General features: G+C 35.2%; 2 protein-coding genes and 1 pseudogene across 2 annotated transcripts; 2 read left to right on the forward strand and 1 right to left on the reverse strand.

Moving 5' to 3' along the window:
• On the forward strand, positions 1–7147 carry LOC133196124 (uncharacterized; annotated as a pseudogene).
• A 4844-nt stretch (positions 7148–11991) lies between these two features.
• On the forward strand, positions 11992–12761 carry LOC133196125 (von Willebrand factor C domain-containing protein 2-like). Its single transcript, XM_061332060.1, has 2 exons — positions 11992–12286; positions 12628–12761. The coding sequence occupies exons 1-2, from the start codon at positions 11992–11994 to the stop codon at positions 12759–12761; spliced, it is 429 nt and encodes a 142-aa protein (XP_061188044.1).
• Positions 12762–15279: 2518 nt separating this feature from the next.
• LOC133196229 (low-density lipoprotein receptor-like) lies at positions 15280–23843 on the reverse strand. The gene is made up of 5 exons (XM_061332140.1): positions 23784–23843; positions 16214–16351; positions 15971–16099; positions 15775–15875; positions 15280–15687 (listed from the first exon to the last, which is right to left on the reverse strand). The coding sequence occupies exons 1-5, from the start codon at positions 23833–23835 to the stop codon at positions 15280–15282; spliced, it is 828 nt and encodes a 275-aa protein (XP_061188124.1). The 5' UTR covers positions 23836–23843.
• Between the last annotated feature and the right edge of the window lie 1706 nt (positions 23844–25549).

Below are 25549 nucleotides of genomic sequence, written 5' to 3' on the forward strand. Positions count from 1 at the left end.
ATGGCCTACACAAACATGGTACACGAGTCTCATGACCTTCTAGTGGATGTTCCCCAGATAATTCGGAAAGCTCCCAATTGGTTAAAGTTGCCACATTCGCAAAAGGCACATTCGTTGAAGAAGACATTGATGGCATCTCGAGTGTGTGGATCAAATTTCAGGAACAAGGATTTTCTAGAGAAGTATTACAGATCATCAAAGAATCATGGAGAGGATCCACTAGAAGTCAATATGCAGGATTCATTAAGAAATGGACAAGCTTCTGTAGTGAAAGGCATTCAGTCTATTCATAATATATGTTTGTCAAATATGTTGATGATTAAAAAAAAAAAATTGATTAGGGAAGATAAAGCAATCTAGACCAAATTGTAAATCACTTTATATGAATTTGAAAAAGTTTCCAAGTGAAGAAAAACTATGTATTTTTCAATGTCTGACAGAATATTTGAAACGCACAGAACTTATTAGGAGTGAGTGTGACCAAGTTTTTATTTGTTATTTAAAACCTCATAAACAAGTGAGCAAAAGCACCATTGCAAGATGGATCAAAACATTTCTGGGATTAGCTGGAATTAACATAAAGAAATTCTTCTCAGCACATAGTACCAGGGCTGCTTCTTCTGCGGCAAAGCTGAGTTGTGTACCCATTAGAGAGATTCTTAACCAAGCTGGACGGAGTTCTGAAAAAAAAAACAACTTTTCTTAGGTTTTATAATCTACTGTGGAATCATTTAAATTCGTGGGGGTCAATGTTCGTGGGCAAGCAAAATTTTATTGGTTCGTGGGGATGTAATTTCGTGGGCAGCTCGTTTTTTGGTAGATCTAATTAATCAGTATGTTGACAAAATAGTTGTTCGTGGGGATGTAAATTTGTGGGTAAGGGTTACCCACGAAATCCACGAACATTAATCCCCCACGAACAATGATGATTCCACAGTAGATATTGTGAAAAATAACCAGTAAATTTCTTGAATTGCCAAAGATGTGTTCATACAATTGCTGATTGTGAAAAAATATTATTGCTGAAGTTTTATGTAATAAATGAATTACATTTGAATACTGGTTTTCATATTTTAATGTTATGTAAATGCTGTAAGAGGAAGTTTGATAGGTTCTGGTTTATTGACATTAAGTCAACTTGACACATCAAGGCTTCAAAATCTCACGTGATTCCCTTGGTATGATGACGTAACAGAATTAAAAAATTAAACGAGACTTACCTGTAAGTTGAAGTTTGATTGAGATTCTGTTGCGTCATCAGGATACCAGGTTTGGGGCTGTGGGTGTAGTTCTTGATGAGTCAAGTTGTATCTTTTAAAGACTGACCCTATTACGCAGACGCAATGCTCATTATTAAGGACCACCCAGAAATGGAATTCGAAGAAACTTTAATATTCACTTGCACTAATCCAAGAAAAATAGTAGAAACATGCAAAAATACCATTGATTTATTGTAGGTTGTTTTACGTCCCATTGGAGAATTTTTCACTCGTATAGAGAAGTCACCATATATTGGTGAAGGGCTTCAAATTTTGACCTTTTCTCGGCACTCAGGGCCATTGAGCAGTGAGGGATATTTATCGTGTCAACGCCTGCCGTGACATGGGGCCTCGGTTTTCAAGGTCTCATCCGAAGGACCCGCAACTTGCACTTAGAAGTGCCGAGCGCATGACGAAGGAATATTTTCGACTTAGGTCAGTCGAGGTCGAGATTCGAACTCACGACCTCCCGATCATGGAGCTAGCGCTCTACCGACTGAGCTGGTCCCACCATTTGGAGGCCGTTCCAAGTCAAAAGACAGGGATTTATCAGTACCTTCTCAGGGGCCGAAATTCGGCACCATTTTCAATTGAAAATGAGTTCAGATTTTCCCAATTTGGCAGTATTTTTTCCCCAGTTGGTGAAGAATGCTTTCATATTTAATTATCTTGGAAAAACACAGAGTAAAATTGTCAGATTATCTGTAATTTTCATCTTTTTAACTCGTTTAGCAAAGCTACAGTCATAACACGTGTTTAAAAAACTGTAAAAACATCTCCAACTTTTAATCCGAATTTCCTCTGTTTTTCTGAAAATGGTGATATTGTGTAATGTATAGATTTATTAAGTTATTTCCACCTACTTAATTGATCTATGAGTGAATGGTAAGGACTGTAGGCATTATTTCAGATAGAAAAATATATTTTCAGTGTTTTAATACATATTAAGAGAGAACTTTGAGAAAATGTGTACTCAATAGTATAATTTTTTGCAGGAGGTTTATAATCTCCAGAAAGAGGTTCTAAAATGACCTAAATACTTAGTGTCGCGATTACCTCATACCTTACCTATCTTAATGCCGCTCTTTTGCGGCGAAGTCGAGGAAACTCTAAATCTCGCAAGATTTTCGGGGCATGAAGTACTTATGCTAGTGACAATCGAATGATTCGAACAATTAGTATGCCGAAAGTACAATGTATTGCAAAGGGTTGAACTTCAAATAGCAGGTTGTCTAATTGGAATGTTTAGAGTTTTATTTTATCAGCTTCCAAAGTAACTATTATCAGAAAGAAATGGCTGAATTTAATTAGAAGAGTCTGTTTAATTAAAAAGTATCAATAAATATGTAACACATTTGGACTAGGATCTCTTGAAATTTATTAGCGTGGTTCAGCGAACGTCCCGCAAGATATTTCACCGGGACTTCTTTCATATCTGCCCTTTAAAAATCCACAATGCTCGATCTCGTGTTGTATGCAACAGCACATTGCCCCCAGCTGATAGACGTTTCCTACCTTCACCGCGAAAGAGTTCCATTAAGTTAAGTAATCGCGATATCAAGTATTGGAATCTCATACACACATGTACTACCCTAATTTGTATTAGTAAATAGTTTATACTCACTGAAGTCAATTTTACTTTTATTAGTATATTATTAATAATTGATCTTGTATGATGAAGTTGGATCATATTAAATTGTCTGTTTGGTTGTCCAAATTAGAGTTCATGCTGAAATGTTAATTGAATTACACATGAATACATGATTTAAGCAACATTTAATTTTTTCCCAATTTCATCAAATAGCCGATAATTTTTTCCCAATTCCCGAAAAATGGCGTTTCCCAAAATAGGCTGATAAATCCCTGAAAGAAATCCAATTTTCAGAATTATTTCTGCAAACAACTGCAAAGGGGAAATGTTCCAATAAAGTCCACATCTAACGAACCAAAAGATACCATTTGCCAAGATAGCTACCAGAAGCACTACAAATTAGAAATATAACGATTCATGGAAATTGTGGCGTATTTAATTAATCAACTACGCCATTTTTTTTAACATGAACCTTAGTAATATGATATTGAACGTTAAAAAATCTAATTATACGATGTTAGATCGTCAATATTTTTAATGTTTACATTACAACGTCGTGTATAGTTCTGATGACGACTTCACTGGTCGAAACCATTCAACAAAATAAATCTACTGCTGCATTCTCACGAAGTGTTCATCTGCATAAAGTCTTTAAGATATTTCTAGTTTAATGCAGATTTGAGTAAATTTAATCGAATCTTTAGCATTAAAAGATGTTATATAATTACTTTTTAGATGATGACAGTGAGGATGACGACAGTGCAGATGATGAACGTAAAGATGAAAATGAGGAAGGCTCAATCATTGAGCCAGCTTAAAAATTTAAAGAGAAGAGCCATAATTAAAAATTTGAGTTGCCCTGGAGAAAGATGTAGCAGAAAATTTAAGAATTCAAAATTTCTGGATAAGCATATTATGACAGGAAACTGTAATATCAAAGAAAGAAAATATTGTATTCAGAAAAATTAGGTGAAGGAAGAATATATGTTCCATTCACAAAGTAGACAACCAAAACGATCAACACTGAACAGTATACTCAAAAAATGATGGGCCTTGAAAGTTCATAAACCAAAAACTATTTTACAGAAGACCAAAGTGTTACCTGCAAGAAAAATTTAACTATGGTAAAACAACTGGTAGAAAAGAAAATCCAACAAAAATAGCTGAAGAAATGAAATGTGTGAAGGAAAATGGTGAAAATAGGTTCCCTTGATCTCAATTTCTGACTTTTCAGCATGTGGCCAGCTCCAGTCTCCAAACTTGCACAGAAAGATAAAAGATTAGAAAAAGGCTTGCAGATTTGATGATTTCATGCCGTATACATTACACAAGCAAACGGAAATATATAGTGTGTAAAAAAACAGATAACAGATTCAATCCGGATTGATTAATAAGGGGGACAACTCAATGTGTTTGTGTAACAATACATTAGTTGTTGCTGAAGGTACTCAACTACATAGTTTTTCTTCAAAATTCAAGATCATCGCAATTTCACATACAATGTATTCCAGTACCTGGACTCTCAAAGGAAACTCTGTTATAGGAAATTGACAGTCAATTAATTGGTTTAAATACCGGTCCATTTTATGCACAAAGTAAACCTAGCTCTTTGCTAAACTGAAACAAATTTACCCTGTAATTATTATACGTTTACAATGGGACACTGTGCATTGTATTTGCATTCTGATATTAAGCTATTATCTTTTTAGGTCCCAGAGTCTCTAAAGTGACTTTTTGTCCTTTGTCATATATTGTCCATTGCTTTTGGGGGTTCAGGCTCCAGGTTTACAGGGGGCTGTTAGTTATGATTTGAAAATGCATCATATCTTTTATCTCCTTTCTGGTCATACTCCATATGAGTGAAAATTTCTCGAGAGGGACGTTAAACAACAAACTTTCTAGTCATACTGATAAACATCTAGAACAGGCAAATTGTATGATAATAATGTGTACTCAGTGTAATCAATATATGTTACATTTTTGAAGATCATCTTCTGTACAAAGATCAATCAATCAATCTTGCAAGAGAAGACGTCATTTTGTTCATACATGTACTCTTTCAAGAGTCTGTATATAAATACGATATCCATGCTGAAGCGGAACCTGTGAATATGTCAAGCACATTACTAATTAGCTTAACCAGTATGATTGATTGTGTGTTGTTTTACGTCCCGTTCGAGAATTTTTCACTCGTATAGAGACGTCACCATATACCGGTGAAGGGCTTCAAATTTAGACCTTTATTCGGCACTCGGGACCATTTAACGGTGAGGGTTCTTATCGTGCCAACGACTACCGTGACACGGGGCCTCGGATTTTAAGGTCTCATCCGAAGGACCCGGAATTTCACTTAAAAGTACCGAGCGCTTGGCGAAGGAACAGTTGCTACCTATTTTTCTCGACTTAGGTCAGTCGCAGCCGTGATTCGAACACACGTCCTTCCGATCACGGAGCGAGCGCTCTACCGACTGAGCTACCGTGACGGCTAACCCAGTATATAGATCACTGGCTATTTTGATAGTTTACTTAGGCCAGGCAATAAAATTATTGGCTTAACAAAAAATTGGTAGCCCTTATATTTTTTTCAAAGTCTTAATCATGTGTGTAGTAATTCTTAACACAATTTGTAGGGATAAAAATATACAGAGTATGCTTTAAGAATTGTCATTTAATAAGTTAAGCCAAGTAATATTTAACACAATTTATAGGGATAAAGATGTACAGAGTATACTTTAAAAATTGTCATTTAATAAGAGAAGCCAATGGTTAACATGATTAACTCAAATAATTTCAAAACGTGACTGAAATATCAATTCATTTAAAAAATAATAATGTAATCAGACAATTTTTGAAAAAGATATTTGTAATAAAATAAAAAAAGGGACCTTTTTTTATATTTTAGATTCCCTAAGAAAAAAAAATTACAAATAAATTAAGGACAGGAAGAAGAGGCTAATTTAGTTTCTCGTTTGAAAGAAATGGCATCACTGGGGAATGGCTACACAATGCAAAATGTGACCAACAGAGCATCTGACAATGCCATATAACTTGGTAAGAGAACAAAACAGCAGAATTCCCTCACTCTAAATGGTGCAAAGGACTGGTGAAGCGGTGGCCAGATTTGAAGGTTGTTTAACCAAGAGCCTTGGAGTATCGACGAGCCAAGTCAGCGAACCCAATAAATGTGAAAAGATACTTTGAGGAACTTTCATCTATACTCACTGAATACAGCTTATTGGATAAACCACATAGAATTTTTAACATAGATGAGAAAGGGAGCACCCTCAGTTATGTGCTTCCTTATGTGGTATCTGGCACTTGGCAGACTCCACGGGCAGTTACAACAGGAAAGTCCTCTACAGTTACTATACTGGGATGCGGTAGGGCCTCGGGAGTTGCCATTCCGCCCTACTTTGTATTTCCTGGAATACCATCGAGGTCAGAGTTGATGGAGGGTTCAACACCTGGAGCAGCTGGTGATGTAACAGAGGGGTTGATTTAAATCTGTCATTTTCCTTCAGTATATGAAGAATCACTTTATGCATTATATTCCCGGTGGAATCCGTGAACCAGTTCTGCTCCTCCTAGATGGACATAAATCTCATGTTTCAGTCGCCACAGTGGAATGGGCAAAACAACACAACATAATACTTAATATATTTTCAGCTTACACAAGTCATATCCTTCAACCTATGGTTGTTGGTTGCTATCGTCCTCTGCAGAAACTTTATATCAATTTATGCCATAAGCAGATGAGGGCCATATCAACAGTAATACATGTAACCAAGCAGGATATATGCTCACTGGCTTGTCAGGCATACACCAAAGCACTTTCAGCAGAAAACTTGCAGTCTCCATTCCGCAAGTGTGGAATATATATATATATAACCATTAAATGCCGATAAAGATCTAGCAGCAGCCTTGATACCTTCATCGATCCTAACAGTCAAACACATAGATTATGATTGATTGATTGATATTGTTTAACGCCGAGTCGGCAATATATATTTCAGCCCTTTATCGGCGGTGAAAATTTATGTTCAGATATTTGGGTTTCTCTGGCGGATTGTGAAGTGAATGAATCAGACAATGACAACAGTGAGTTGGATGAAAACAATTGTTTAGATTTTTTGTAGACAGAACCAAGGAACGTGTTCATGTGAAGTCTGAGGGATCAAGAGGCAAAAAACCATGGAATACTCTAAGCAAAATCACATCAGGCAAATCTATTACTGAGCCAGAGTCAAGGAGCATGTCTCTTCATCAGCTGGACCTTAACAGGAAAAAAAAATTTTGAAAATCAAAAGTCAAATCCTCCCCTCCTAAGAAATTAAATACAGGAAAAAGCCAAAAGATTGGTATAAAGAAGATGAAAGCTTCTCATTAGATATCTGATAACACTCAGGAACCTGGACCACCAAAAAAGACACTATCCGAAGACTCTGAGGACATTCAATTTCTGAGATAAATTATGCTGTGTGTGCAGGAAGTTCACTCCTGACGTAGTACGACAAAGTACATCACTGATTTTTGTGAAGTGGGTGCAGTGCGATAATTGCAGACACTGGGCACATTTAAATTTCTGCACTGACATCAGAGTTGTAAGAATTGGTGATCAGTACAAATGTTCTCATTGTAGGTAGAACTTTATTTGTTAGAATGGAAATGTTTAATTCTGTTCGTTATTGAATATGAATCTTTTGAATTAAAAACATATTTATGATAATATTAATTATCTGACAAGTTGGTATGAAATAAACATAATACAATTTATATAAAAATTCATCCATGTAAATATGATGAATGCTTAATAATTTTTTGTTCCATTATATATCTGCATACGGGGTTTATATCACTCAGTTGATTTAATACGCCAGAGCATGCTCTACGTATGAACAATTTCTAAAACAAGGTAAGTTATTAACAAACAAGTTGATGAAACAAGAATATCTACAATCTCGTTTAAAGTCATCATTTCGTAAGTTCTATGGTCGACACTATGATCTTGTCGGCAAATACAATCTATCAGTAAGTGAAATGCTGACTGACGTTTTTCATACTAATTGTTAGGCCATTATTTTCGACAGATTTTTCTGTTATTTCCCGATCATGACGAGGAGTACAAGGCGGGTGTCACCGGTCGCCAGGGGATGCTCACTCCTAAATGGCACCTGATCCCACTTCTGATGTTTTAGAGGTCCGTGTTTGCTCTGCTCTAAAATTTGTATTGTTAATGGACTTTTGAGCTTGAATACTGTTCGTTATTTCCATACATTTCATCTATATTCTTATGTTCTGTTTATCTTATTATTTATATTTTCAATGTATCAATGTACATGCATCAAACAAATGTGATATTTGAGTAGCAAAATGAAAAAGATGAACAAAAAATTTGTTTTCCTTAGCCTCATATTTGCTGATACATCCTGGTGCACGACCACTGGCCCAAAACAAATATGGCCGACATTGAACCTCACTTACTTCGGGCCTCGATAATGAATTAATAAGAGTGCTGTCATGTATTTTGAATTAAACAGAAAATAAGAATATAACAAGGTAAGATAAAACATCAGGTGAAATAATTGCAGATTTCATTTAAATGCCCATTAGCACTGATACTCTCTTGAGCGCACGACTACTGGACAATCAAGGGTACTTTTTTTTTTTTTCAAATGTAATTTTTTTTTTTTATAGAAAATTCAAATGTAAAATTAAAGAGGAATAACGTAGATTTCATACAAATACAGTGTTTTTCATTCTTTTGTCTATTAAAAGGTGTACTTTATACAGTAAAACTATCAAAATCAGGTTCCTTGGTCATATTTCACGAGGCATATGGTCGCCCGCGTGGCACAGTGGTAGAACGTTTGCTTTAGAGTCGCGGGTTTGAATCCCACTGTGGGACGTGGAGACCGGTCCTGCGTATAAACCGAGGTCCCGTGTCACAGTAGGTGCTGGCACGAAAAGATCCCTCACTGCTCAATGGCCCTAAGTGCCATGGTAACAGCAAATACATTTTCCTCGCATATGCCTCGTTTTTGGTTTGCTTGTTGTTTAACGTCCCTCTCGAGAATTTTCATTCATATAGAGACGCCACCACTTGCCGGTGGAGAGCTGCAAATTTTGACCTATGCTCGAAACTCAGGGCCATTCAACTTCAGTAATGAGAAAATACTTGCTGCCTTCGACATTTAGATATATCGACGACGTGTTGTCAATTAACAATGGTTATTTCTATTCTTATGTCGACACGATATATCCCGGTGAGCTTGAGATAAAAGATACCACAGAGTCTGACACATCTGTTTCATATTTGGATATTTTATTAGAAAAAGACGTTAATGGTAATCTAACAACAACGCTTTATGATAAACGTGATGACTTTAACTTTTGAATCGTCAACTTCCCTTACTTATGCAGCAATATACCCTTATCACCTGCATAGGGGGTTTATATCTTTCAGTTGATGCGATACGCCAGAGCATGCTCTACGTAAGAACAATTTCTAAAATGAGGTAAGTTATTGACAAACAAGTTGATGAAACAAGAATATCAGCAGTCTCGTTTAAAGTCATCATTTCGTAAGTTCTATGCTCGATACAATCACCTTGTCAGCAAATACAATCTGTCATTGAGTCAAATGCTGACTGACCTTTTTCATACTGATTGTTAGGCCATTATTTGCACACTGAATTTTCGACTGATTTTTCTGTTATTTCCCGATCATAACAAGGAGCACAAGGGGGTGTGACCGGTCGACAGGGGATGCTCACTCCTCCATGGCACCTGATCCCACCTCTGATGTCTCAGAGGTCCGTGTTTGCTCTACTCCTACTTTGTAATGTTTAATGGACTTTTGATTTTGAATACTGTTCGTTCTCTCCACATATTTCATTTGTATAAGAAACAAAAACTAGAAATTGTTAATAACATTTAATTATTAAGGTTTGTTGCTTAAGCACGATGGAAAAGTTAATATCAATCAAAGGCATGATGCTGATTTAAGGTCGGAAAGGGCTGCAATTAACACTAGAATGAACACCTATTACCTGAATATTGAAACTAAATGTGCAGTTTTTGATACATGTATATGTAAAAAGTGTTTTTCTTCATAGGAGATGAAATATGGGATTTTCACATGGCCAACGATTGGAAAAATACAAACCTTTGCAAAAAAAGCCCAAGGTATGAAATCATGTACCCTGAATAATATGGTATATCATGAGTAAGGTAGAATGTCTCTGTATCTTTAAAGGAAACTATACATTCTGATTTATTAGCTTTAGCTTAAAAATACAAATAACTGTCTAATTCTTAGTGCATGTTATGAAGACAGAATAAGGAATAATGACAAATGGTTTACTGAAATTAAAATGATTTTAATAAGCTTGCTTCAAGTTGCCTTTTGATCCAAATCTCTGGTACTCCTAGGGATTGTGTCGTATATATCGTTAAACAAAAATATTTCATGTGTATAGCCAAGAAGTCTTTAACTGTTAAGTCATCAACTAAGGGAAATTTTATCAATAAACATGTATTGCAGGCCAAAAAGGAAGGTATGTTAATGAAAACCGGGGGGGGGGGGGTTGCTTTAACGATGTAGAAGATGGACCTCATTTTGTCTTACAATGCCTACATGTCAGATTCTCAGAAAACTATATATAAAACATATTTTGTTTAAAAAAAAAAAGCAAGTGTTTATTTTAAATTACTACAATTGCTAAGTGCTCAGTATGTCAGAGAGAAGTCTAAATTGAGAACATTTTTATTCAGTGCCTCACAAAGAGGATTAAATCTACTTAACAGTTTGTAGTAAATATTCTGTATGTTCATGTATACATTTTATATATGAAACAAAGAAATGTAATCTACCAAGGCTTCTGTCCATTTTGTACATGCTACTTATTAGAAAATAAATGGACGATTGAATTGAATGACGTCATTCAATCGAGGAGATAATTACGGCTACATATATACATGTACATGTGTCACTATGGAACATTTATTACTAACATGTTGTATTTGAACTTTACCCAGTCTAAGATGAACAACGATTAAGTCCTTTTTTAATACACATTGAAACAAGTACATGATGAATTTTTAACTTTATTTTCAAACTTAGTATTAAACAATGCTGTTTCTAGGTGTGCTTCGGTCGAATATGTATATACTATTGTTCATATTGATTGCAATTATTGTAGTAATCTGAAACTTTCATCTCACTTTTTTCAGACTAGTGAACTACAGAACTGCAGCATTAGTGACTCTAAGTGAAAATCATTATAATGAATAGATATATAATTAATTTATTATTATGCAAAATAGTATATCAGCAAATTCTATTAAAAAAATAAATTCTCAATAATGTCAGATTTGAGTACAGTTGTCATAATTCGATCTAACTCAGTCCAGATTTATATATACATGTATATACAAATCCAATAAATGTAATTTACAAGTTCCTTTTGTTACAAATAGTGAAGCTTCAATATAGGAATTATATAATTATGTGAAATGATTTTCACAGTTCTTCCTTCCTCACAAGTGGGCGGAATACGAACACTAGCTTTTTGTAGTAGAACATTTCGTGGCTTAAAAAACATACATGAATCTGTGCATCAGCCTTTCTAGTATTAAAATCATTAAATGTTTAAACTTATACTATCAAATGTCCATGTCCTTTATGTATCGTTGTGTTACGAGATATCAATTTTCCTACATCGGATCGTAATGTCCTGTTCTTTTCTTTCACAAAATACACACGCAATGTTATTTGTTAAGCATAATAATTATGCTTAAGAAATAACATTGCGTGTATATTTTAAAGAAAAAGATATTATCTCTTGCTCGCATCTTATAAATAATCGAAATTGCTATTTCAATACAACAATTATTGCATCTTGCATAAATTGTTGAGAAAATTCACAAAAAAAATGTTTGGTATCCTATATTTTGTATTGCTGTATTCGTGTTGAGGTGCACCAAAAGAATGGAAAAGATGTGACGCATTTATACACAAAGACATTCATTTGTTGCAACATTGAATTGATTGACTTTCGTCATGTGGGTAAGCACATATACATTTGGGTTTAACATTCAGCAAGCATTTTAGATTAAATCGGATTGAATTCGAATCGCAAAATGGACTATACTTTATTCCTTATTTTGTTTCTGTTACATCCCACAGTACCAACTGTTCCCCCTTTTGAACCCAGTACTGCACGAGACCAGTCAGTCGTTGGACAAGGGCAAAACCAGAAGATATGCTTTTACGAAGGTACTCCTTATCCTCTAGGATCCTTCAAACCGGCTCCATGTAAAGACTGTGTTTGTTCCGAGTCTGGTCATGTGGAATGTGCAGACGTAGACTGTTTTGACTATCAGTGTGTGGACAAAGTCCAAGGACCAGAGGACTGCTGTCCTGTATGTCCTAACGGTAAGGCTTATCACTTGTTTGCCTCTTATCATGGTTAACGTGAACAAATTATAAAAGTCTGGAGTTTGTTTAGCTCATTGTTTTGAGAAGCAGCAATAATGACTTATAAATAATTGAGAAAATACAATTATTTAGATTTGCTATTAAATGTAATATGAAATCTAAGCAATTGCCTTCGGTAGATCCAGAAATTAAAAAAAAACAATACAAAACAGGAGTAGCATTATTCCACTTAGAACCATTTAACTAGCCCCCCCCCCCCCAAAAAAAAAACCTCTTTAAAGATTTTAAACTTCACTTTTAGAGGGTTATAAATTGATAATCACAAATTTCAATTACAGGTCAAAATTGTAAAGCCCCAGACAACTCTTTAATTGGGTATGGAGAGGAGTATAATTTGTCTGAAAACATTGTCTGCAGATGTGACAAAGAGGAGTGGGGAGAGCTGAAAGCTTCATGTGATTCTAAGAAATAACGATATCAGATAGTAATACACTAACATCACAGTGACATTAAACTAAATACTGCTTGTCTGTCAGAAGAAGGTGGGTTATTAAATGCGTTGTCATAGAGTTATTTGTTATTTATCATGTTAAATGATCCGTTATTTTGCAAAAGTCTGACGTTGTAATGCTAGTATTTGAACAAATTCTGGGTGTATTTCTTGGCAAGTATTATCTGGTTTCCGTTAAAAACAAGACTATAATTCCATAAAAGAATCATCCAAGAGGAAAAGAATACAAACTTGATCTGTAACTCATCTGATCTCGGTGGAGATTCGGCTGGGCTAGATATTTGATCTGACACCCACCGAATCTCGGGACAGTCCTACATAATTCATGTCTGGAAATTCAGCCCCAACTTCTATATCAAGAATTATTCACCTAGGCGACACTGTCGTTCGCTTCAATTAAGTCATTTAGATGTTTAATTAACTCTCTGTCACTATTATTTTCACATTGCTTACCGTCTAGGCATGTAAATCCCACCACAAAAACATTCACTAAAAGCTCCGTTCAAAATATGGCTCCCCTGACGTAATTGTTTATCTCCTCGCACTAAAGAGTTCCCGGCTTTATGGTCTCTTTTCATTTCTATGAAAAATACTTAAAAGCCACAATAGATGTTCAGTATCTCATAAAAGAAAACAGATCGTAGAAAGTCTTTAGTGCGAGGAGATAAACAATTACGTCAGGAGAGCCATATTTTGAACGGAGATTTTAGTGAATTTTTTATGGTGGGACATGAATTATGAAGGACTGTCCCGAGATTCGGTGGGCGTCCGACCAAATATCTAGCCAAGCCGAATCTCCACCGAGATTATAACTCATCAAGTTAGACTCGAGTATATTTTCAAATATGTTGAATTGATTGATTGTTACATGTATACGCCGAGTCGGCAATATTTCAGCCAGATTTCGGCGGTAAAATTTACGTTACGTGGCCGGTTTTGAAAATTTTTGGAATTGTTATGGCAGCTCCCTGTGAGCTTGCTCTTTTTCGAAAACCAGAGAAATGATCTTTTGCGTGCCAAGGGGGTTGTAATTCTTGACATGGTGCATTAAGTTCCATTCACCGGACTTGAGATTTAAAATACGAAAGCAGTTAAATTTTTCGTTTCAAACAAATGCTTATTAAAGTATATACATCTAAATCTTACTGTAAAAATTAAAATCAGTTTCTTGGAAGTATTGTAAAATTGTACTCGGGTCAATGTTTGTAAAAAAAAAATCATGCATTGTTTGCATTTTATTAAAAAAAATTACATGTACTTCGTATAGGCGAAAAATCAGTAAATTCTAAGAGAATATAGTGTAAGGTTTTCTGCGAAGTTTCAAGATATACCTGTACATTCAGGTTGATGCTTCACGATTAGTAGGAAAGGGTAGACCTTGAAAACCTTGATAATAGTGACTATTCTGACGTTTCAGGCAAGAATTAGATGTGTAGGCGCAGTGGTTCGAGCGTTAGCTCTAGAGTCGTATAGTAAGGAGTTGATCCTTACGTCGTGGGATCAAATCCACTGTGCGATGTGGAGACCGGCCCTTTGGATGAGACCGTATAAAGCAAGGTCCCGTGTCGCAGTAGGTGCTGGCACTAAAAGGATCCCTTACTGCTCAAAGGCTGCACGTGCCGAGTACAGGTCTAAATTTGTAGCACTTCACCGGTATTATGAGTGAAAATTTCTCAAAGGGACGTTAAACGGCCAAACAAACAAACGAGCATGCAAGAAAAAAAATTGCGGAAAACAAGTCTGACAGATAGACAGACACACAGGTGAAGCGGAAATCTATAGTCTACTTCGGTTTTACCGGTAGAAGACAGAAAATAAGGTTTCGATGTACGCAAAAAATTACTGGTCATAAGAAAAATACAAATTCTCTGATAAATTTTGACGAGTTTCAGTTACTTCGCATTAAACAATCGTGCTTGTAAAAATGACTTTTGCAAAAACCTCGAATGAAAACAAATGAAATTATGCAGAGGAAAAAGAGAGACAAGCTGGATGACATCGCCCAGCATTTATATCTATAAATCCCACTAAACATGCGTAAACATGCTCCGAGTTGGATTTGATCCTAGAGATGTAAGTCACCAAATGCATTTTTATTAAATTTCCTCCATTTAAAAGTTAAATTTTACAATTTTTAGAATTACCCTTACTTTTGTTATCAAGGAAAATACCTATGCCAAGGTCTTTTCTCTATTGAAATATATAAAAAATTTTAGACGCGTCACCGTTCTTTAAAGAGTGATAAAATATTGAATTCTAGAATGGTGATGAGTAATGCGATATTGGTCTCTTTAATGAGTGAAACAATTTTTTACACGGCTTACAAGGACAAGAATTAATAAAGCATAATATGGGTTTACTCCATAATCATGAATTCTAAATCAGTACTGGTTGTTTTTAAACCTATGAAATACTGTTTTTTTAATTTCAACACAACAGAACATCTAAGACCTCAATTTACTCTTACAGTTCCGTTTATTTAGCCAATCAAAACCGGAGCTTCATCACAAACGCTGCATGTTCTTTTACACAAAAACTTGGCTTTTACCGTATCGCTGCAAATATTTACTGTTTTAACGAGATGAGCACAATTATTTTCAGCATCTTCGCAACCAGACACAATTGCTTCGTCTGTAGGTGGAGCTGTGTATGGAGCATGCGTACTTCCAGTTGTAGAAGATGGCGCAGCTGTTGGAAAACCTGGGTTCATATGACTAGTATGAGGGATATGACTGTTTGTCACATGTTGTGTGCCAGGTGAACCGCTGCACATATGGCAAGTCGAAGCACATAAAAGTTGCGCAGAAACCGGCATCGAACATATATCAATGTCGGCAACTAAAACCTGACAATTTAATTGCTCGTCTTGGCAACTCGGATCTGGTCTCTTGGGAAACAAAAGTGTTAAAAGTTTTTTTTTAATGTAAAATGCAAAATGATATTAATAATGTCAGAAAACTACATTTTGGCATACCATTGTGGTTGGGCTTGGTGGGGTTTTCTCTGTGGAACTTGATGTCGTCATAATAGATGTCATCATTGACTGAGTCGTAGACTGGGTGGTCGTTGTTGATACTGAAAAAAAATGAATGTAAGAAAATGATTTAAAATTGCCGCTTCAACCAGCAAACTTCCAAATTTGATGGAGAATGAGGTATTGAATCAGATACCTGAAGATGTACAGTTCTGCTCATCTGACCCGTCATTACAGTCCATCTCCCCATCGCAGCGCCATCTGTGTGGAACACATGCACCACTGCTGCATCGAAAGGAACCACCGCTGCATGTTGTTTTGTTATCTGTTAAATTTTGTTTTTCATAATTCTATTAAGTCTTGTAACAAAGATTTGAAAATTTACGAAGATTTGCTGTTTAACTGTGGTAAACGCGCTCAAAAGTTTTGCTATATTTACGACATCCTTCTTCGTCTATTCCACTTTTACAGTCTATTTCATTATCACAGCGCCAATTAATAGGGATACACGACCCATCTTGGCAGTTAAACTTGTCATGAACGCAGGTGTGATTGGTGACGAGAAATCCAGATGTTCCTATAGAAAAGAAAATCAAATAATGCAATATTGCAGACACGTGGATCGTGCTTTTCAGGAAAGAAATATGTAATGCTTAATGATATAAAGATGTCCAAACTTAATTTTTAATTCTCATTTGTGTTTATTACTTATTCATTTAACATTCTAGTAATCAGTGAGTTTTATTTATCGTACCTATACTGGATCCCAAAGCTTCATAAAAATGGTTAAAAAGATACATTGCAAGGTTTGCTAACCTCACAAAAACATAATCTGCTTTGAAGGAGAAATTTTCAGACGTAGTGCGAAACAGCATATTCAATAAGTGGTGTAATTTAAAATCCAAAGAATATTTCGAAAATTTTAAATTGGAAACTAATTTCAAATATCAATTTTTATCAAGATAAATGCCGTTTTAACACTTTCTACAACCAAATTTTGTTTGTATGTTGTTTAACGTCCCTCTCGAGAATTTTTCACTCATATGGAGACGCCACCACTTGCCGGTGGAGAGCTGCAAATTTTGTCCTATGCTCGGCACTTACGGCCATTGAGCAGTGAGGGATCTTTTTCGTGCCAGCACCTACTGCGACACGGGACCTCGGTTTATACGGTTTCATCCGAAGGACCGGTCTCCACGTCCCACAGTGGGATTCGAACCCGCGACGTAAGGATCAACTCCTTACTTCGCGACTCTAGAGCAGACGCTCTAACCACTGCGCCACGCGGGCAACACCAAAGGATCATTCTCTATAAGGCCGTTTTGCGGCCTACAATGACTTCAAATTTTCAAATAGTATTTTTTCCCTTAAAAACTGCATGAATTAGTAGGCTAATGTTCCAATTTAATGATAAATGTTGATTGGTTAATGATACAAAAGTATTTGTTATGATATAGGGTCACAAAGTAAGGTACTATCGGTCCGTATTAGCATTAGGGTAATGGGAAAACTCAAGAGGGTTGGTGTGTTAGGTAACTCCTACACATGTCATAACCACCTTTAACCAACACCAAAATTTGCATGTAAACTTCTTATGAACATAAAAAGTGACTACCAAATTATCAACTTGGTTAAAGGTGGTTATGACATGTAAATAAAAACTTTTCGCTTCATTTTTACGACATTTGCAGGAAAAGCTAACTACTCACAATGAAGGATATCAGCTTATGTAGATTATTTCTTATTATAAACTTTCACTTAGAGTACGTGTTTCTATTGATTTACTAAGAATTAATATAAGCCATGCATGTTTACTCAAAAAAGGTAAACTTTTTACTTAAAAAATCTAAAATCAAAGGACTGAAATGACTGGTTGTTATGAAATTACGTGAAGACAAGTTTCATTGAACTATCTGCTAGAAATAAAGAAATTTTTTATAAACTATAAGGCATGAATATAAGTTACTTATTATAATTATTATTATTTATAAGGATAGTTTAGTTTATCTATGCTACTTCTTTGTATTTGTATTTCCTTAGGAGTACTGCATATTTGTTATTAGTTCTAGAAATGATAAAAGCTATTTTTGTTGTAGCGGGAAGATGCATTTGCTATTTGTGTTATAAACTTAATTTTTCTATGGGTACACATGTAACTTTTATAGATAGAGAATTACTGATGGGATGGTTTCATAATGGAAATTCTCGCCTCGACCTTTTAGAAGGACACTTTTCCGTATGAGTGACATAGGATCCATGTATTTTGTTAACTGGGTGTTGAGAGGACTCAATCTATTCATCACACTTCTTTGGTAGCATCAATATAAGTTATGAGAACAGTAGTTCTGTCTTAGAAAATAAAACGCCAAGGAGGAAAGGGGTTCCTAAATGTCACGTGATTGATAATTGAATGTTGCTTTACGTCATTTTAGAATTTTTTACCCAGATAAAGAGATCATCCACTTAAGGTAAAGTGTCACAATTTTGATTTATGCATGGTTTCAGTATTGACCAACACCTACCTTGGGACAGGACCTCCTTCTTTAAGATAATATCCAAAAGACCCATGACTTTTACTTTCAATGATGAGGACTTAGCAAAGGAACTGTCACTACCCGTGTTAAACACCTTAGTTCTTGACGCAGCACGGAAAGAGAATTTAATCCTCAGGTTTCAAGAGTGCGAAAGGAGTGTCATCTCTTACGGTCCATTTTGTACCTGGGATGTTGTAGAACTCTGTTACGGTAGTCCATGGATATACTAAAACTTCTGATATGCGTAGTGGAAGGAACTGTTGAAAATCTACTCCATTTTATGGAGTGCCGTGGGGGGGGGGGGGGGCTCGACTTTTATACCTACATTTGTGTATTATAGTTTAGATAGCATTTTAAATTAAATATATTGTTTTAGATGCGTAATTAAATTGCATCAAAGCAACTCTTACGATGTTATTTCATTTTACGTCGATATATATAATTTTAACACAACCGTTCTGAGTTTTATGTACTGACTATAAACATGTACTTGCATTTATATTTTCATCCTGTAAATTAATGAATTCTTTATTTCTTTATTTTTTTTTGCAAATGTAGACTATATTTTATAAATTACAACTTGATTTTGATTTAATCACAAACAAAATTCATTCAATGCTTTAACCATTTGATACACAACTTTTATAGTTTAATAGAAACTTAGAAATCTCACTTCTTGCATGGGCATTTTATGTGTAAAATAGGTAACACATCTATAGAAACAATACACAATTACAATATAACCATATATGAAATAATACTTTGAATTAAATGCTAATTAAACATTTTTCAACATCATACGAGGTGCATTTTGTAAAGAGTTCCATTCAAAATATGCAAAATGTGAATGCATCAAAATTCTTGCCATAAAAAATATCTTTAGCCTTAAATTAAACAATCTTTGCACTTATTACTTAAGTCTGATATATTTCCGACATAAATAAACAATTTTTGATCATTTACATCTAGAAACATGCATAGAAACTTGATGTAAATAGACCTACCCTCAATTTTTCTTTACTTGACGGCCGTTTGTGATCTTTAAATCACGCGACTTAGGTGATCGATGTTGAAAAACAAACATCAAAATCATGAAATACAATGATTAAAGTTACATAAAATCACATTTTTAAGTGATTTTATCGTAGGCCGGAAAATGGCCTTATAGAGAATCATCCTTTGAAAGTAAAGATTAAAATTAAAGATCAGACTTTATGACGAAATGGACAATTGCTTCATCAAGAAATATGGAACCCAGAAATGTTTATATCTTGCAAAAAGCCAAAATTCTACAATATTTGTTAAACAAGAGGCCCAAGGGCCACATTGTTCACCTGAGTAACTTAAGCCCTGATTTCCAAAAAGATTTCTATATTACCATGAAAAATTGTGACCCAGTATTATAGCTCCATTCTAACCGTAAAGGTGACTGTATTCTCACAACATGGGGATGGTTCACCATCATTATGACTAACATGGCTATGCAATTATGGAAAAGCAAATTATTTTCCTGTATACATGCATTATGTGAAATTTGCTCCTTATTTAGTGACCCTTACCCAGGTACCAGTACTTAATTTGAAAAAAAATAAATCCAGTCAACTTTGGAGTGCATATGAATGGTACGATTTAAGTTCTTAAGATTTTCAAAATTTATTTCCTATATCGTCCCATGTAAAACTTTGATCCCCTACTGTGACGACACCCAAGCCCTGGGGGCATGACTTTAAAAATCTACAATTTAAAATCTAAACTACCTCAGAAGCTTTTACACAAGTTTTACCTCTTCTGGTCCAGAGGTTCTTGAGAAGAAGATTTTTATCCTATATATTTCAATGTAAAACTTTTGATTAACTATTGTGGCCTCACTCAACCCCCGGGGGCCATGACTTAAACAATTTAGAATCTACACACTTCAGGAAGCTTTCATCTCTTCGGGACCAGTGGTTCTTAAGAATATTTCAAATACAAATTTCCTGTATATATCAAAGAAAAACTTTAATCCCCAATTGTGGCACCACCCAAGCCCTGGGGGCATGATTTAAACAATTTCGAATCTACACTAAATCATGAAGCCTTAACACAAACTTCACCTCTTCTGGCCCAGTGGTTCTTGAGAAGATTTTAAAGAATTTTTATGCCCCTGGATCGGAAGCTCCCGGGGGTATATTGTTTTTGTCCTGTCTGTCTGTTTGTCTGTCTGTTGTCAACTTTAACCTTGCCCATAACCTTTGATTGGTTGGAGCTATGACTTTCATATTTCACATGTGTATTCCTTGTGACAAAACCTTTCTTTGGGTACCATCATTTTTGACCTTGGCCTTAAAGTTTGACTTACTTTTGCCAAATTTTATGAGACTTTAACCTTGGCCATAACTTCTGAACAGTTGGTGCTTGGGGTTTCAAACTTCACATGTGTATTCTTTGTGACAAGGCCTTCCTTGGATACCAACAACTTTGACCTTTTTACCTTTACCTTGGAGTTTGACCTACTTTTGAAAAACTTTAACCTTGGCCATAACTTTTGAACAGTTGGTGCTTGGGGTTTCAAACTTCACATGTGTATTCCTTGTGACAAGACCTTCCTCTGGATATCAACCTCTTTGACCCTTTGACCTTGACCTAGGAGTTTGACCTACTTTTGAAAAACTTTAACCTTGGCCATAACTTTTGAATGGTTGGAGCTAGGGCTTTCATACTTCACATATGTAATCCTTGTGAGAAGACCTTCCTTTGGATACCAACCACCTTGACCTTGACGTTTTACTTACTTTTAAAAAACTTTAACCTTCGCCATAACTTTTGAACAGTTGCAGCAAGGGCTTTCAAATTTCACAGGTATATTCCTCGAGACAAGACCTTTCTTTGGATACCAACATTTTTTATCTTTTGGCCTGGATTTTGACTTGCATTTGAGAAACTTTAACCTTCGTCATAAGCTGCCATACGGGGGCATCAGTGTTTCACAAACATATCTTGTTCCTATATATATCAATGTAAAACTTTGATCCCCTATTGTGGCCCCACCACCATCCCCAGGGGAAATAATTATACCCCCGCTCCGGAGGAGAGGGGGGTATACTGCTTTACCCTTGTGTGTCCGTCTGTCTGTCCGTAAAAAATTTTCGTCGCAGTTTTCTCAGCTACTACCCATCACAGATGACTGAAATTTTAGCACACTCTTTATTTAGGCATGCCATATGGTGGGATTCATTTTTGTGCGAATCCGATGTCAACTTCCTGTTTATCAGTGCGTCTGTCTGTACCATACATAGCAAATTTTCGTCGCAGTTTTCTCAGCAACTATTCATCGCAGATTCTAGAAATTTTAGCACACTCTTTGTTAAGGCATGCCATATGGTGGGATTCATTTTTGTATGAATCTGATGTCAACTTCCTGTTTATCCGTGCGTTTGTCCGTACCATATATAACAAATTTTGGTCGCAGGTTTCTCAGCATCTACTTATCACAGATGCTTGAGAGTTTAGCACACTCTTCGTTTAGGCATTTCATATGGCGGAATTTATTTTTGTACGAATCTGATGTCAACTTGCTGTTTATCCCTGTGTCTGTCCATAAATGAACTTGTGTATTTACATCATTAGTGAGCTTTGACTCACAGATTTCCTGTTTGAACAATTTATAATCTACACTACCCCAGGAAGCTTTTACACAAGTTTCGTCTCTTCTGGCCCAGTGATACTTGAGAAGATTTGTAAAGAATTTCTCAGTGTTTTCATATTTCAGTGTTTAACCGTAATCCCCTATTTTACTTGGTACAAAAATGGAAGTGTCTTGATCATATTTCAAGGTCATTCCGGTAGGTTTTAAGATAACTGGCAGAAAAAAGGTATGAAAATCACGTTCGGGCCATAACTTTGTAATGGAGAAACGTTGGACGGCAATACTTGACACAGAGATTGCTGACCCAAATATGTGTCATGACCGGGAGCCAATGTCATTTAATCAAATTCATTATCACTTAGAAAAATGTTAAATTTCTGTTCTTACTGTGCATATCTAATATAGTATTGATTTATCCGTGCAATTGGAACTCTTGTAAGTGTTTTGAGTTATTGGTCATTTGATGTTTTCAAGGTTCATAATTTTAAGATTTTGTTTTAACGATCATGATTTTCTCTAAGAAATTTAATTCATAATTGAAATGTAAAAATATCAGCATACCTTTCGGGACAAAATTTGAAATTTGAAAGAAACGACCTTTTAACTTGATAATATAATGAAACAAAGGAATAATGGACATTCAGCTTAGTTAATGTTATCTCTCATATCAGATGCTAAGAACCTTTATTTATGTGTATAGACAGTGTATAATTTGATTGAATAAAATGTTTCAGTAATATAGAGAGATCCTCATTTACCGTTGAAGAGCTTCAAATTTAGACCGATACTTGGCTTTTCTGGTCGTTGAATAGTGAGAGCATTATCATGCTAACGCATACCGTGAAAAGGGGCCTCGGTTTTTAAGGTCTCATCCGTAAGACCCGTGACTTTCATTTTTATTGCCGGGCGCTTCGCGAAGGAATGGTCACTAACGTATGTTTACTTTTAGATTTGACGTTGAGCAGCAAACGAGAATCGGACCCTGGCCTCCCGATCACGAAACAATGCCCTCTCACTAGGCTACCGTGACCTGTATAGTTTGATAATTTCACCCTTTCATCTTTAACTTTGCTGCAGTATATTGACTTAAAACACGTGTATACTCTGATTTGTAGACAAGTGTCACATGAATACAAGGGTTAACTATAAAGAACTAAGTTCACTTAAATTATCCATATATAAAATGACCCTGCACATATGACCAAGACCTAATGTACCATTTCAAACATCAATATAAAGAAGAGATTTAGCGCTAATTCATTTCCTTTTTAAAAAATTCCTCTGAGGGTCCAGTTATGAAAAAACAGGCTTTGTGAAATTGAAATTTTGCAGAAAACGGATGTATTTGAGTACCTTCAGCAAAGAATTAAAATATTAGCCCACCTCTCTATCCAAAAATTAAAATATGGATCAAAATCTTCTTAAACAGCTCTTTCATTATGTAACTGAACATTTTGGATCAGAGTTTGGGTTGTATGCAAAATATTGAAACAGCTTAAAAATATTGACCATTTTTGAAGAAATTTTCAGGATTTGCGGATACATGGATAATGGCGCAAGTCCGTATTATTACATGGACTAGCACGAAAATTACATTTTTAGTAGATATATAGTCAACAAAGGTTCAAGTGAATTTTCAACTAAGACAGCAGTTTTGATTTTTCAGAAATTCACAACGCCAAAAAGGCTCTAAATGGCCCCTGCTCTCATTGTTCTAGGTCGCACATCTATTTATTAATAATTCTAATCCCGGTAAATATGTAATTTTTCTTTTTATAAAAAAAAACAAAGCATCTAATCGTGGTACATTTAAGTCATTCTTATAGAAACTAATAAGTATTAAAACTAACCTGTTAGAAGAGAAACTAAGGCTAGATATTTCACCACCATGATTCTTATCATTGTCGATTCTACAAGATAATGGTATGTTGAAGTAAATTTTGTGACTAGTTATTCACCTCTCGAAATCTTTGAACAATTACAATAAAATGTTTACGTATTCTCTCTAAAGAGAGAGTCTGAAATTAACTTTGACAGTATTTTAATAAAACATGTCGGATAAAACTGAAAAAAAGGAAGCGGTGACATTGCGCTCTCTCCTTCTCTCTATATGTAGTATCTATATATATATATATATATATATGACAAGGTTCCTGTTAAAAAATGTCGTTTTAAATAAAGATCTGGTGAATTAATCAAGCTTTGTTTTATAATGAAATCTAAAATAATGAAAGACACCATATTGTAATTATCCACAGAAAGGTTGAAAGATAGAAGTATTTTTTCCGCTCAAGACTTTGTCAACACCTTTTTGTGGATTATCTACTTTAGCGTTTTGCAACGTCCCTCGCCTGCTGCATACATATACTGACACGCAAAAGAAACGCAACAATCAGTAAACTACTAAATATCTGATTTTTTTAAAATCTAATAATTATCTTTTAACGTTAGAAATGAAATACGGAGACAACGAACAGTATTCAAGCTCAAAGTCCATTAAAACAATACAAATCGGGAGCAGAGCAAACACTGACCTCCAAAAACAGAGGTGGGATCAGGTGCCATGGAGGAGTGGGCATCTCCTGCCGACCGGTCACACCCGCCGTGTGCTCCTTGTCATGATCGGTAAATAACAGAAAAATCCGTCGACAATTCAGTGTGTAAATAATGGCCTAACAATTAGTATGGAAAACGTCAGTCAGCATATGACTTAATGATATATTGTATTTGCTGACAAGGTCATTGTATAGACCATAGAACTTACGAAATGATGACTTTAAATGAGACTGTTGATATTCTTGTTTCATCAACTTGTTTGCTAATAACTTACCTCGTTTTAGAAATTGTTCATACGTAGAGCATGCCCTTGCGTATAGAATCAACTGAGATATAAACCCAATATGCAGGTGATAAGGGTATATTGCTGCATAAGTAAGGAAAGTTGACGATTGAAAAGTTAAGGTCATCACGTTTATCATAAAGCTTTGTTGTTAGATTATCATTAACGTCTTTTTCTAATAAAATATCCAGATATGAAACAGATGTGTCAGACTCTGTGGTATCCTTTATTTCAAGCTCATTGGGATATATCGTGTCGACATATGAATGGAAATAACTATTGTTAATTGATAATTCGTCGTCGATACATCTAAATGTCGAGTTGAAGGCCACAGCAAGAGATTTCTTTTTCTCATGTATAAGATTTTGAATAAATTCTGCTTCATATAAATACAAAAATAGGTCTGCTAACAACGGGGCCAATTGGTACCCATGAGAATTCCAACAGATTGTTGGAAGACCTGGTCTCCAAAAACCACATAGCTATTGTCAATCAGGAACTCAAGCATTTTTTTTTAAAATATCAACTTCAGAGTACTTGTGTGTACAATCAGAATGTTTTTAACAAAATAATTTTGCAATGACTAATGACAAAGTAAGTAAATTTACGGGTTCCATTTTATTTAAAAAGCAGGGCTGGGATTCATAAAACTTCCAAGTATATTCTTAAGTTTAAAAAATCACTAAAGTTATATATTTTTTTCTTAAGTTCCTTAAGTATTACTTAAATTTGTTAGAAATACTTAAGTGTAATTCATAAACATATACAGTCAAAACT

This window comes from Saccostrea echinata, unplaced genomic scaffold (genome assembly GCF_033153115.1).
Source record: "Saccostrea echinata isolate AGI-Se365-2 ecotype Australia unplaced genomic scaffold, CSIRO_AGI_Sech_v1 ptg000030l, whole genome shotgun sequence".
NCBI classification, from domain to species: Eukaryota; Metazoa; Mollusca; class Bivalvia; order Ostreida; family Ostreidae; genus Saccostrea; species Saccostrea echinata.

What these genes read in the sequence shown, in the direction of transcription:
- LOC133196229 (XM_061332140.1), bottom strand. Translation starts at nt 23,835, where the DNA reads ATGATAAGAATCATGGTGGTGAAATATCTAGCCTTAGTTTCTCTTCTA. An exon ending in CTTAGTTTCTCTTCTAACAG is followed by an intron (nt 16,352 to 23,783) that starts GTTAGTTTTAAT and finishes TCTTTTCTATAG; the next exon opens with GAACATCTGGATTTCTCGTC. An exon ending in GCAGAACTGTACATCTTCAG is followed by an intron (nt 15,876 to 15,970) that starts GTATCTGATTCA and finishes ATTTTTTTTCAG; the next exon opens with TATCAACAACGACCACCCAG.
- LOC133196125 (XM_061332060.1), top strand. Translation starts at nt 11,992, where the DNA reads ATGGACTATACTTTATTCCTTATTTTGTTTCTGTTACATCCCACAGTA. An exon ending in CTGTCCTGTATGTCCTAACG is followed by an intron (nt 12,287 to 12,627) that starts GTAAGGCTTATC and finishes TTTCAATTACAG; the next exon opens with GTCAAAATTGTAAAGCCCCA.